The 15,121-nt window shown below is 43.0% G+C and overlaps 1 protein-coding gene across 3 annotated transcripts in view; it reads left to right on the top strand.

Moving 5' to 3' along the window:
* Positions 1-15,121, top strand: part of ABHD3 (abhydrolase domain containing 3, phospholipase) — a 113,248-nt gene that overhangs the window by 56,052 nt on the left and 42,075 nt on the right. For 2 of the 3 annotated variants that reach the window (XM_058277532.1, XM_058277533.2), the window contains 2 exons: positions 11,250-11,413; positions 12,581-12,763. In XM_058277532.1, the coding sequence (XP_058133515.1) occupies positions 11,250-11,413; positions 12,581-12,763 (347 nt within the window). Of the gene's footprint in view, positions 1-10,408; positions 10,727-11,249; positions 11,414-12,580; positions 12,764-15,121 lie in introns of those variants that run through there. The other variant, XM_058277530.2, reaches the window with a different exon arrangement.

The following is a 15,121-nucleotide window of genomic DNA, read 5'->3' as shown; positions in this document are numbered from 1 at the left end:
CCATCATCCCCCAAAGGTGACCAATTAGCTGGGGTTTTTTTAAGATTTATTTATTTACTTTTGAAAATTTATTTATGCCCTCCCTCCCCCAAATTGTTCTCAGTCTGCTCATTGTGTGCTCACCTTCTCCAGGAGGCAGCAGGAACCGAACCTGGGACCTCCCACATGGGAGGCAAGTGCCCAACAACCTGAGCCACACCTGCTCTGTGTGGGCTGCAGTATCTGCTGGCTTGTGGCATCTACTCATTTAGGTGTCTGCTCATTGCAGCAGGTGCAGCATCTAGCTTGTTGTGGTGGGTGTAGCATCTGCTCATGTTCTTTAGGAGGCACAGGGACCCAAGCCCAGGACCTCCCATTTGGTAGGTAGGCACCCAACTAGTTGAGTCATATCCACTTCCCCAATTAGTTTTCTTTTGAAGTATCACTGTGTGTTCATGGATTTACACATACTTGATATGTTTCAATCCATTGCAGTTATTTTTTAAATCAACTTTCTGAGGAATAATTTACACACAATAAAACTCATCAATTTTGTTTACAGTGAAATAAGTTTTCACAAATGTATACAATTATGTAACCACCACCACAATCAAGATACAGAACATTTTCATTTCCCCACAAAGTTCTTTTGTGCCCTTTTGCAGTCAATCAACCTCCTTACACCCAGTCCCAAGTAAACCTTGATCTGTTTTTTATCATTATTATTATTATTTTTTAAAGATTTATTTTTCATTTTTCTCCCCTTCCCCCACCACCAGTTGTCTGCTCTCTGTGTCCATTTGCTGTGTGTTCTGTGACTGCTTCTATCCTCATCAGTGGCACTGGGAATCTGTGTTTCTTTTTTTGTTGCATCATCTTATTGTTGTGTCAGCTCTCCATGAGTGCAGCGCCGTTCCTAGACAGGCTGCACTTTCTTTCACGCTGGGCAGCTCTCCTTACGGGGTGCAGTCCTTGCGCGTGGGGTTCCTCTACATGGGGACACTCCTGCATGGCAGGGCACTCCTTGAGCACATCAGCACTGCACATGGGTCAGCTCCACACGGGTCAAGGAGGCCCAGGGTTTGAACCGCGGACCTCCCATGTGGTAGGTGGGCGCCCTATCCATTGGACCAAGTCCGCTTCCCTATCATTATTAATTTACAGTTTCTAGAACTACATTTAAATGGAATCATACAGTATGTAGTCTTTTGAATCTGGCTTCTTTTACTTAGCATAATGTTCTTGAGATTCATCCACATTGTTGCATGTATCAGTGGTTCAGTCCTTTTAATTGGTAAACAGTATTCTGTGGTATAAATGGACCAACATTTGTTTACCCAAATATTGTCCACCTGATGGACATTTAGGTTGTTTCCAGTTTCAGGCTATTGTGATTGAAGTTGCTGTGAGTGTTTGCATACAAGTCATTGTGTAGGCATACGTTTTCATATCTCTTGGATAAACACCAAAGAATGAAATTGTTAGATTATATGGCCAGTGTACATTTAATTATATATATATATATTATATTAAAAACCCTGCCATCTCAGTTTTAATGAGAACCCAGTTCTACATCGTTGCCAACACTTGACATTATTAGGTTTTTTTCACAGCTTTACTGAGATAAAGTCCACCTACCATACAATTCACCCATTTAAAAGGTACAGTTCAGTGGTTTTAGTATACTTCCAGAGTTGTGCCACCATCACAATAAGTTTAGAACATTTTCATCACCCCCCAAAAAAACCCAATACTCCCCAAGTTCTTCCCCCAGTCCCTGGCAATCATTAATCTACTTTCTGTCTCTATAGATTTGCCTATTCCAGACATTTCATATTAGAAGAAAGCCCTTTTTAAATTTTAGCCATTCCCTGGTAATTATTCTTATTCTGAAATCAGTTTTGTCTGATATTAATATAGCCACTCCAGCTTCCTCATGATTAGTGCTTGCACGGTCCATCTTAATTCATCATTTTACTTTTTTAAAAACTGCTTTAGGGAGAAGATGTGGCTCAAGTAGTTGAGTGGCTGCTTCCCACACGGGAGGTCCTGGGTTTGGTCTCCCGTTCCTTCTAAGAAAACAACAAGCAAACAAGCGAAAAACCAACTCAGGGGAGCCGATGAGGCTCAGTGGTTGAGCACTGGCTTTCCATATACGAGGTCCTGGGTTCAATCCCCAGCCCTGGTACCTCAAAACAAAACAAAACAAAACAAAACAAAAAACCAAAAACGCTTTAATGTGGTATAATTGATATACATTAAACTTCACAAATCTAAAATGTGTTAGTTTTGACACACATATACACCCATGAAACCATCACTGCACTCAAGACAAAAAACATATCCATCACCCCCCAAATGCTCTTTGTGCTCATTGGTAAGCCCACAGTCCTGGCCTTCCTTACCCTATCCCATTCAGAGACAATAACTGATCTGTTTTCTGTCACTCTAGATGGCATTTTCTGGTAACTTACTTGTAATAGCCCAAATCTGGAAACAGCCCAAATGCCCATAACAGATGAATGGCTAAAAAAGTTGTGGCATATTCATACAATAAAATACTTTTCAGCAATAAAAAGAAATGAACTCTTGATATTTGCAACAACATGGATGAATCTGAAAATAATAATGCTGCGCAAAAGAAGTCAGGCAAAAAAAAAAAGAATTGCATATGGGATAATTCTATTTATGTAACATTCTAGAAAATGCAAAAAAAATCACATTTCATTGTTTTTGGGTTTGGTTTTTTGTTTTTTGCATTTCATTGGGTTTTAATTTTCAATTCCCTAATTACAAATGCAGTTAGCCATCTTTATATATGTCTACCGGCCATTTGTATATTTTATTCTGGAAAATGGCTGGACAGGTTTTCTGTCAACTTTTCCATTAGATCTATAAGATCTATAAGATCTTATTTATTCATAATAATTTATTCATAATAATTCTTCATATATTCTGCATGTATTCTTTGTTGTTATATGCATTATAAATATCTTTTCCCAGTTTGTGACTTGCTCTCTACTTTCTTTATGGTGATTTACCAACAAATAGACATTCCTAACTTTTACACAGTTTACTGTATCAATCTTTTACTTTATTGTTTGACTTTTTAGAATGTTTTTTTTTCTCTCTCTCCCTCTCCCGCCCCCCAGTTGTCTGCTCTCTGTGTCCATTTGCTGTGTGTTCTTCTGTGTTCGCTTATATTCTTGTCAGCAGCACCCGGAATCTGTGTCTCATTATTGTTGCGTCGTCTTTCTGTGTCAGCTCTCCACGTGTGCGGCGCCAGTCTTGGGCAGGCTGTGCTTTTTTTTCTCACTTGGAGTGGCTCTCCTGACAGGGTGCACTCCTTGTGCGTGGGGCTCCCCTACATGGGGGATACCCCTGCATGGCAGGGCACTCCTTGCGCACATCAGCACTGCGCATGGGCCAGCTCATCACCTGGGTCAGGAGGCCCTGTGTTTGAACCCTGGACCTCCCATGTGGTGGGCAGACCCTCTATCAGTCGAGCCAAATCTGCTTCCCTAGAATGTTGATTTAAATTTTTTCTCATGCGTAGGTCACAAAACCATACTTTTAAATTTTCTATTGTGTGTTCTATGATTTTATTTATCATGTTAAAAATATCTTACATCTGGAATTGATTTTTTTAAATGGTTTGAAGTACGGGTCCAATTACATGTTTTCCAGGTGGATATTTGGATAGCCAATTATTCCAGCACTAATTATTGAATAATCCTTCGTATTGCTCCTAATCTTCAGTGCCATCTATCAGTTTTCCCTGTTGGTTTAGGTCTGTTTGGGGGCTTTTTTTTTCTGTTGTGTTGGTCATAATTACTATATTGGTGGCAGATTGCATTTCCCAAGGATGGCCACTATAATATCATCCCCCTACATGCTTTTCTAGAACCTTGACACTCCTTCATCAGGAGGTGGCATTTAATTCCACTCCCCTTGAATCCGGCAAGGCTTTAACCAATAGAGGGTGGTGAAAGTGCTAATGCATGACTTCTGAGCCTAAGACATAAAAGTTGATGCGGTTTTGCTTTCTTAGTTGGTGCACTGGTGATTAGAGCCAGCCTGATCCACCATGTTAGAAGTGTGGTATGAAAAAGCCAAGCCACATGAACAGGCCACATGTTGGTGTACCACTCATAAGACCTAGTCTTTGAGTCTCCCTGGCCCACGTAGCAGACATGTGAGCAAATGAGCTTTCAGATGATTCCGGTCTTTAGTGGAGGAGTCACCCCTCAGTGTAGAGTCTTCCCCAGCTGAGGCCAAGTAGAGACAAGCTTTCCTCACATTACCTGTACGAGTTCCTGACACATAGCATCCATGAGCATACTAAATTGTTTGTGGTTTAATGCCATCAAGTTTTGGGGTGGTTTGTATGTGAGATTTATAATAATTCTTGATACCTGGCAGAACAATATCTTTTGCCTCGTTCTTTGTCTTCATTGGTTGCTAGTGGTTCGATGTAATTCAGTACGCATTGGAGAATTATCTTGTCAAATTACTAAAATTTAGGATGTTGATTGGACCTGCTTTGAATCTATAGATTATTTAGAGGAGGGTGGAGAACTGGCATTTTCATGATATTGAGTCTTCCTATCCATGGAAAGGATTGGGATATTTAGCTTTTATTTAGGTCTTATTTAATATCTTTCAATAAAAATTTAGAGTTCTCTTTAAAGGTCTTCAAAAAAGATTGATTCTTATATATCTCATATTTTGGTTACTATTGTAAATGGTATATACATGAGCTTTTCCATTTTTATGTAGTCATGAAAGTTTTGGTTTAAAACTCTTTATCAGTGGGAAAAATACAGAGGAAGCCCTCCTAGAAATGAGAAATTCTGGGGAACGGATTTGGCCCAATGGACAGGGCATCCGCCTACCACATGGCAGGTCCAGGGTTCAAATCCAGGGCCTCCTGACCCATGTGATGAGCTGGCCCATGCGCAGTGCTGATGAGTGCAAGGAGTGCCCTGCCATGCAGGGGTATCCCCTGCGTAGGGGAGCCCCTCGCACAAGGAGTGCACCCTGTGTAAGGAGAGCTGCCTGACATGAAAAAAGTGCAGCCTGCCCAAGACTGGCGCCGCACACATGGAGAGCTGAGGCAGAAAGATGACGCAACAAAAAACAAGACACAGATTCCGGGTGCCGCTGACAAGAATATAAGTGAACACAGAAGAACACACAGCAAATGGACAGAAAGCAGACAACTTGGGGTGGGGAGAGGCAGGGAAGGGGAAAGGAAAAAAAAAAAAGAAATGAGAAATTCTCTGGCAGTGTTTATCAGACTACCTGTGAGAAAGGATCTTTTTTTGAGATTTTCAGCATTTCCAATCCATTGCAGAGTAGTACATTTATAAAATGCTATAAAAAGGAATTATTAAAAAAAATAACTTGAAAAAATACAAGTAAAAGTCCAATTTTAAAATTATATTCAACAAAAATAAAATTACTTGATCAAAATGCTATAAATATTTTTTAAAAGCTTACTTTCAGTTTCTGTACTTATTTTGTTAAAGTCAGGTAACAAATATTTGGCAGACTGGCACTGATCTGTGACTCACACTTTCACTTATTTGAAGTGGTTTTTTAAAAAGGTTTGTCTTTTTCTAGATGAACATATGTAATAACACTAAAAGGAAAATTTCATAAAGGCTGGAATTTTTTTCTGTTTTCTTTGTTCTCCAGTAGCTAGAACAGTACATGGCACACACTAAGTGTTCAATATGTATTTGTAGAATGAATAAATGCGTGCCCTTCTCAAATTCCCCATGCTTGTTTTGTTGTAATACATTGGGAATCCTGGTATATATTTTCCAACCTGAATTCAACCATGTACAAAATGGAAATTTTTTTTTTCCTGCTATTGCTTACAACTTTTCCTCATCAAATCTTTTCCCTCAATGTTTGGAGTAGGAAGGGAGCATGGTCTGCTCTTTTGTTTCCTCTTTCCCTTTTTCTTCTGGGTCTCTCCTCTTCCATGTACAGAGGCAAAGAAAAAGGATAGGAGAATTTGAAAGAGACAAGCATCTCTGATTTATATGATACCATATGGTCCTCTCTTTACTAGCACCAAGAGAAGTGGCTTGAACTATCTCTTCAACCAAGAGGGCTGGACACAATTTTGATTAAGTATCACTGTCTAAGAAACCATTTGAAACTTAGTGACTTAAAACAATTATGTATAATTATTCCTCAGAGTTTTGTAGGTTGATTGGGCTTAGCTAGGTAGTTCTTGCTTGAAGTGTCTTCTGTGGTTACAGTCAGATTAATATCTGGAGCCAGAATCATCTGTAGGTTTGTCTAGGCTGGACATGCAAGAAGGCATCTTCACTCACATGTCTGGGTTGGCAGGAACCGCTGGGGGCTGACCAGGTATTTCCATACCTATTCTTTTTGAAGGATTCATTTATTTATTTCTCTCCCCTTCCGCCCGCCCCCCCCCCCCCCCCGCACCCCGGTTGTCTGTTCTGTGTGTCTATTTGCTGCGTCGTCTTCTTTGTCCGCTTCTGTTGTTGTCAGCAGCACGGGAGTCTGTGTATCTTTTTGTTGCGTCATCTTGCTGCGTCAGCTCTCCATGTGTGCGGCAGCATTCCTGGGCAGGCTGCACTTTCTTTCGCACTGGGCGGTTCTCTTTACGGGGCGCACTCCTTGCGCATGGGGCTCCCCTACGTGCGGGACACCCCTGCGTGGCACGGCACTCCTTGCGCGCATCAGCACTGCGCGTGGGCCAGCTCCACACAGGTCAGGGAGGCCCGGGGTTTGAACCGTGGACCTCCCATGTGGTAGACGGACGCCCTAACTGCTGGGCCAAGTCCGCTTCCCTCCATACATATTTACAGCCTTTCTACATGGCTAGCATGGACTTCCTCGTAGCATGGTGTTCTCAGACTAGTCAGACTTCTTACATGGCAGCTGGTTTCCCCAGAGTGCATATTTCAAAAGATCAAGTTAGAAACCACAAGGCTTTTTATAACCTAGGCTCAGAAATCACACTGTCACTTCCCTCTCCTTCCACTGGTAAAACTGGTGGATGATTAAGTTAATGTGTCAACTTGGCTAGGTTATGGTGTCCAGTTGTTAGACAAGCAAGCACTGGGCTGATTGTTCCTGTGCATGTATTCTGTAGATGGATTTGCATCCATAATCAGTTGATTGCATATATAATCAACAAAGACAGTTGCCATCAGCAATGAAGGCAGTCTCCTCATCCAATCAGTTAGAAGTCTTAAAAGCCAGAACTGAGGATTTCAGAAGTGAGAGAGAATTTCTGCCTCTACTTCAGCCAGCCAGTTTTTCCAGGGTAACTGAAATTCACATTAGGGAGCCAATGTAGCTCAGTGGTTCAGCATCGGCTTCCCATATACAAGGCCCCAGGGGTTCAATCCTCAGCTCTGGTACCTTAAAAAAAAAAAAAAAAAATCGGAGTTTCCAGTTCGTGGCCTGCCATATGGAATTCACACTTGCCAGTCCCCATGGTTGCGTGAACCAATTCCTGTAATAATAAATCTCTAGATGGATAGATAGACTGACAGACAGACAGACACACATACATATCCTGTCAATTCTGTTTCTCTGGAGAACCTTGACTAATCCAGCAAGTCACAAGGCCAAATCAGATTCAACATGGGAAGAGAGCAAATACCAGAAGACGTGGTTCACTGGAGGGCTACCATGGAGACTGACTACCACAGCCCTTTGTGCAAGAGGCCTACTGGAGAAGTAAGGAGCTATGGAGTGAAAGCGGGGCGGGGGGGGGGGGGTGCTAAATAGAAGACACTGAGCAAGAGTGGACCTCTTAGGAACCATACAGAGCCATCCACTCCAGCAGTGGTACATTCCCCACTCTCTCTCTTCCCCAACTCCAGCAAAGAACTCATACATTTGCCTCACAAGAGAGTTAGCAATTGGAGAGTTTCTACACAGAGGACATTTCTGATGAACTTCTGAGGCCAACAGTTCATAACTCTGATGACATCCCCTCTTTAGTCTTCTATATATGTGGACTGGGAAGAGGAGGAGACACCTTGGTTGACTGACCAGCTCAGATGTTTCTTATTAAACTCTAAAGGGCTATGTCAATTCCGAACTTCCGGTACCTGACACATCTGTCCACAGATTTAGACTCTAGTCATCAATTCTGGAGCAAGAGGGGAAGCTATACTCAAATTCTATTACACTAAGCAAGTCCACAGCTGCATGCAAGCCATGTATTTCTCTTTTTACTCCTATTAAATATTTCTCTGATCTCTCCCCTATAATACATGGGACTTAATGTGTTTCCTGTATAATCAGAAAACAAGAATATTTGTGGGATTATTACCAAAGTGACATAGGTGGGTCAGCAGCAGGGTTTCACCTTGATGTTATTAGTTGGAATCTAACAGTACATAACCTTTACAGACTGGCATCTTATCTCTTTCTATAATATTTTCACTTTAAACTCACACAAAACGAAAAGTACATGTATTTATCAGTGGGCAGGGCAGAAGGCAGGTGCAGACATTCAAAGGCCATTGCACGTGAAGCCTCAAGTATGGCAAACCAGCGTGTACACGTATGGATTTCTCCTGTGGGCTCAAGTATGAGAACCAGGGACTGAGAATTAACTCATGCTCAGGAGGAGGCTAGGACATACATTACTCCATCTAGTCCTCCTGACAACTCTATAAAGTTGAAATTATCACTCTACAGACTAAAGAAAGAAAAAACAGGTTCAGTGAGGTTGACTGAATTATTCCCGGTACCGGAAACCATCAAGCTGCAAGTGCATCAAATCACAGCTAAATAAATTGCTCACTTCAAGCCTATTTGGGTGTAATTCCATCTCCCCATCACTAATTTATATAATCAGTTTATAATCCTGTGAAATTTTTCAGAGTCCTATATGGGATCACATTTTCTTCCTTTTGTGTGCCACTATTGATCCCTCTTGGAGGAAGGAATCTGTAGCAGTTTGATATAGTTATGAATTCCAAAAAAAGATACTGGATTATGTTTGTAAACTGGTCTGTACCTGGGCATGATTAAATTATGATTAGGGCTTTGATTGGGCCACATCATTAGGGTATTGGGTTCCCACACCTTGGTGGGTGGGGACTCAGATCAAAGGCATGGAAAGGGACAGAGTTGGAGGCATTTCGATATTGGAGTTTTAATTTGGAGTTTGATGCTGAAGTCTTGAGCTGGAGCCCAGGGAAGTAAGCACATAGAGGAAAGAGAAGCAAGCCCCAAGAAGGGAGGACCTGAGCCAGGAGAAGAACACAGAGGAATAGAGGTGGCTCCTTAGACACGGCAGAAACCCCAGGGAGAGAGACAGAGTCGTTCGTCTGATAAGTCTACAGCTGACCTTGTGGAGAGAGGCAAAGCCTAGAGAGCCTCATGGTCTACAGATGACCTTGATAAAACAGAGGACCTGAGCAGAGAGAGAGAAGCAAGACCTGGGAAGAGAGGAACCTAGGAACCCTGAACCCTGGCAGACGTTGCCAGCCATCTTGCTCCAACACGTGGAAATAGACTATGGTGAGGGAAATAAATTATGCTCTTTATGACCTGGTATCTGTAAGCTCCTACCCCAAATAAATACCCTTTATAAAAGCCAACAGGCTTCTGGTATTTTGCACCAGCACCCCTTTGGCTGACTAATACAGAATCCATAAAAACATATTGTTAAATCTTCTGACCTTTCAGTTGCTTAAAAGCATCTCTTGGCTATAGTCACATTGCCATAAATAAGACTAGGAGAACCTATTTCACGAATGGCTTCCTGTCTATCTATTAGGTAACTGGTGTGAATTTCGGTGCATATATAAACTCAAAGCATTAATGAACGACAAGCTTTTAAAATGATTGAATCCCAGTTTCTATTTTTGACCTTCTTATTTATTCTCGGCAATCACTTCTCATTTAAGTGCACTTAGCTACTAAAAGAATTAACAAAGAGATTTAAAGTTAAGCACGAAGGTCTTCACTGTTTAATGTTTATCGAATATTTTTCTCTTTTAATGGTCTTCGGGGGAAACCCATATTCCGGGAGAATGAAGCATTCTTTCACTATGTGGTGCATTCTCCTAACATTTCTTTGGCGTGAACTCCCCAAATCCTTGACTCCAAGACACACTTCCCGGTCACCCTAAACCGCTAGTTTACCGGATCAACCGACTGGTTCAAAGCCCGTTCAAGGTCACTGGAGGAGGTGCCGCCCCGAGAGGGCACCGACAGACCCGTTTCCCTCTCCAGGGTCAGCCCACTGTCTCCCCACTCCCCAGGTTCACCCCTGCGGCCAGCGCCACGGCCCCGGGCCCTCCCGCCACGCGCCCTACCCGCGCCCCGGGAAAGTCCCCGTGCGGCCGGAGGCCCCCGGCGCATCCCGGCAGCCGGGGCGGGGCCAGCGGCGGCGGCCGGGCCGGGCTACGCCTCCTCGGGCCGCTCGGCTGCGTCTCCTGGCGGAAGCCGCGCTGCGCCCTGCAGGAGACGCTCTCGCCGGGGGCGGGGGCCGCGCAGCGCCCGGGCTGCCGCTCGTCGCCGGCTGGCTCGCCTCCCGCCGCAGCACCGCGGCCGCCCCGCCCGGGCCATGCAGCGGCTCACCATGGACCTGCGGGGGCTCTCCCGGGAGCTCTCGCTCTACCTGGAGCACCAGGTCCGGGCCGGGTTCTTCGGGTCGGGAGTGGGCTTATCCCTGATCCTGGGCTTCAGCGTCGCCTACGCGTGCTACTACCTGAGCAGCATTGCCAAGGTGAGCCGGGAGTGGCGCGGGGCTGCGGGCGCTTCGCACCGAGCCAGGCAGCCCGGCAGCCCCGGGCGGCGCGCGCAGTGGTGGGGGGCTGGGGCCGCGTTTATTATCGCCCTGTCGCCCTGTCCCTGGCGTCTGATGGACACCCCTCCGGTGTGCGAGGGAAAGCCGGTCCGCGCGTGCCGCCGGGCTGGGGGTGTCCCGGGACCGCAGCCCGGACCCCGCCGGCCTCCGCTGTCCGCGCTCTGTGCGCTCGCCGATGCGCGGTTTTGTTCCGTGCACTTGGCCGGGCTTTTAAGGGTGACTTCCTTATCTCAATTCTCACCTTTCCCTGAGGAATTTATACAACACGGTATAAATCGGTTGTGATTCTGAATTGTTTGCGGAAGGCTTCCAGAAGGAGATGTACTTAGAGGGAGCGTGCGCGGATGTGAGTCAGGGATAAGTCTGTGCTCAGTCCTGTTTTACGGTAGGCAGAAACTTTGCTCTGTCCTGGATCCTGCACTGATACCGACTTTTCCTTCAGAAACCACAGTTAGTGACAGGGGGCGAGAGTTTCAGCCGCTTCCTTCAGGACCACTGCCCTGTGGTGACAGAAACGTACTACCCGACGGTCTGGTGCTGGGAGAGTCGAGGACAGACCCTGCTGAGACCGTTCATCACCTCCAAGCCCCCTGTCCAATACAGGAAGTAAGTGCAGTTCCATTTGCAAGCACTTCTGCAAAACCTCCCTCCCTCCCTCCCTCTCTCCCTCTCCCCCCCTCCCCTCTCTCTCTCTCTCTCTCTCACACACACACACACACACACACACACACATACATGTATTTGCATTCTCCCAGTTTTTGGTTAATAGAATCTATGGTTTAGTAAATATATAGAAAGTGAAAGGGGAATGAAAGTGAAAGGTATGTCCCCTACCCCTCTCCCAACTACAGGAAAATAACCAGATAATGTCTTTCCCCACTTTTTGCACTCTGATGTTAATAGTTTGTTTCTAGGATGAGAGAAGTGGGCCGGGGGTTACTCTTTTCCAATTTGTCGCGCATCTGTCGCTGAGGACATAGGTCCTTTAATGATATGGACCAGTTCATTGAGCTGTAGCAGATCCAGAGGGGTGGGGGTGGGAGAAGGATGCCAATTAATTTGGGTTTTGTCCTGTAAAAGGACTTCATGTGGATAAGCAAATGAGTTCTTTTTTAAAAAAAATTTTAAAGAAAATTTATTTTAGTAACATATGCAAATTTCAGCAAATGGGTTCTGGATGATAATGTCCTTGAGGTGTTAAAGATACGGTACAGAATATATCAGTAACCAGGAGATTGGAATGATGTCTATTATTAATTTCCCTGAGTCATCTAATCCTACTGGAGTTCCTTTTGTTGCCTGGGACTTGCACTTTTTGTTGGGGAAATTTTCTAAGTTCGTAGAAACTGTGCAAGAGGTATTTTGAAATATTTAAGAAGTTGGGAGACTATTGTTGAATAAAAAGAGCTACAGTGCAGATCATATTGGCATTTTACTTATTCTTAATCTCCTGTTGAGTTATTTGGGTGACCTCAGTCAAAAAGGGGTTAGTACTAAGTATTTTAGAGGAATAATGAAATGATTAAGATAAATATTGAAGTGCTTTGAAGCTCATTTTTACATACTACCTTTTACTGAGTTTGCTGGAAATATTTTATGGTACTAATCTTCCTAACATCCTTGTAATGAAAGAGTGATATACATATATAATTGCATAAAAATGTTACTTTGACTTGACCAAATGATGTCATATGTTGATAGAATTGAGACACTAAAGTTAAGATATGATTTGAAATATCTAATGAGTAATGTCTTTTGGAATGTTCCTTTCAGTGAGCTTATTAAAACTGCAGATGGAGGACAGATTTCACTGGACTGGTTTGATAATGATAACAATAAGTGTTATTTGGATGCCAACACCAGACCAACTATCTTATTGTTGCCCGGCCTTACTGGAACAAGCAAGGAATCATATATCCTTCATATGGTCCATCTCAGTGAAGCATTGGGATACAGGTATGCAGATTCCATTTTTCACTTAATTCATTCTAACCCAAGTGCAAATATATCTACATGTTTGTTTGGAAGTATTTTTTATACCTTGTATGGATTAAACAACCCTTAAATGATTTTTTTTTTTGGTCTGGTTTCCTCATTGCCTTCTTTTTTATCTTCCAGGAAGATGCCAAACGGAATCATCTCACAGCAAATAGCACTTAGCATTGTAGGCACACAGCAAATTTTGGCTGAATGAATGAATGAAATTAAAATCACCTAGGACTTGATAGAAAGCCTAGAGAAACAATCGGCCCCATTGCAGGGAGTGCCATGGACAAAACCCCTTTAAGAATACACAGTGACCCTCATCTCATACACTGTCTTTGGGCCTTGGATCCACTAATCTTGTCTTCTTGGCTCAGTTCCCAAGTGTAAAAAACATTCAGAATCAGCTTTTAGGTCATTCTTATCTGCACTTCCCCTGTCTACCTCAGTTTGCAGGTATACATGGCTAGGGTCCAAAGCACATTTGAATAACCATTATTCAACTCAGTCACCAAGTACAGTTTAATTTTTTGGAAGTGACTTAGCAACTTTAAACTTCAAATTCAGCCTCAGACTCTTAAAGCAGAGGTCATTATGAAAGGCACTGCTTTTTGGTACTTTAGTCTTTTTTAGCTGACAGTAATTATTGTAATTGAACACTCTGAGTTGAGTTTAAAGTAGAGTTATTTCTTTTGTTAAGCTTGGAATATTTTTTTAATGTGAATAATTGATGTTGAGTTTATAGTAATAAAATATTTGGTATAAAGGAAAAAGTACCATAATAACTAAATTTAATTTTAACAAGTTAACTCTGATCTTTTACAAATAAAACCTATTTTGTCTATGAAATAACATGCTTTAAGAAGCTATGATACGGTGTCCAGAATTATGGTTCCGTTGAAATTTGCACTAAGCAGTAGCAAGAATTCATCATTGGTCCATGTTTAAGCACCAGCCAATTAGATGTGAGACTTGATAACAGTTTTTTTTGTTTTTTTTGCTTAAACTTAGTTATGGTCATAAATTGCAGAAGCTCATAGAATCTTTTGTACATATATAAATTGCTGTTTCTAGACTTGGCCTGAGCTATCTTCCAGGACTTAGAAACTGCTTTTATTTTATTTTTTTAAGATTTATTTTGTTTATTTATTTCTCCCTACCTGTTGTTTGCACTTGCTGTGTCTGTTTGTCTTCCTTGTTTCTTTAGGAGGTACCAGGAGCCAAACCCGGAATCACACAATTGGGGAGGCGCCTAATTGTGTGAGCCACCTCTACTCCCTGCATTGTTTTGTCTCTCATTATATTTTCCTCCCCATGTCTCTTTTTTTCCCCCATGTCTCTTGTGTCATCTTGTTGTGTCAGTTTACATGCCTGCTGTGTCAGCTTGCTGTCTTCTTTTGGAGGTACCAGGAACTGAACCAGGGACCTCCCATGTGGTAGGTAGGAGCTCAATCGCTAAGCCATATCTGCTTGCCAGAAACTGTTTTTAAAAACAGTGTGGTTGAAAGTCAAGGACTGAATTGCCAGGAGGCATGGCTTTCTTCCATAAAAGAAGAACCTTCCATAACTTCATAAAAGTTGCCAAATTTTATCACCAAGGTTCTGATTACACAATTGGAAGATTCTAGCTTTCCTGGAGGTTAAAATGGTTCCTTTTTAATTCATTCAGAAACCGTATTGATATAGCATGATGTAAGAAAAGCTTTGTTTTAGGTACTATAAGGAGACAGAGAGAGTTGTAGAAAGTTATCCTTGCCTCAAAGAGCGTATTTGAGGGGAAGATTGGACCAGGTCACTTGTCATCTGAAGTCCCAGCCTGTTTGTGTTTAGGGAGTGCTAACATTGAATCATATCAGTCTTGAAGATGGCAGGATAGATGAGTACACTGTGATCAAGACATTTTTTAATGACCTTTCGGCCTATCCCACATTTATTTTTAACTGCGAAGCAGCTCTGATTCTACGTCAGAGAGGGGCTGTCAATTAGCTTTTGCCATATAACAAACTACTGTAAAACTTTGTGGCTTAAAACAATCTCTATTCTGTTCACCATTCTTTGGGTCGGCAATTTGGACTGTGGTCAGCTGGGTGGTTCTGATCTTGGCTAGGACAAGTCACATGTTTATGGTCAGCTGCTGGGACAGCTGGGCACTGGCTCGCCTTGGGGTCCCCACCCCTGATGATTCATCTCAGCTCCACATGGTCTTTCATCTACCATCAGGCTAGCCTAGGGCTTGTTCCTTTAATGGCAGAAGGTCCCAAGAGTACAAGAGTAGACGTTCCAAGGCTTCTTTTGTCCCAGGCTCAGAACTCCCATAGGGATGGTTCCACC

Source organism: Dasypus novemcinctus, chromosome 16 (assembly GCF_030445035.2).
Source record: "Dasypus novemcinctus isolate mDasNov1 chromosome 16, mDasNov1.1.hap2, whole genome shotgun sequence".
In the NCBI taxonomy this organism is placed as follows: Eukaryota; Metazoa; Chordata; class Mammalia; order Cingulata; family Dasypodidae; genus Dasypus; species Dasypus novemcinctus.
Note: the sequence above shows the minus strand (reverse complement) of the source record. Positions and strands in the feature narration are given on the sequence as shown.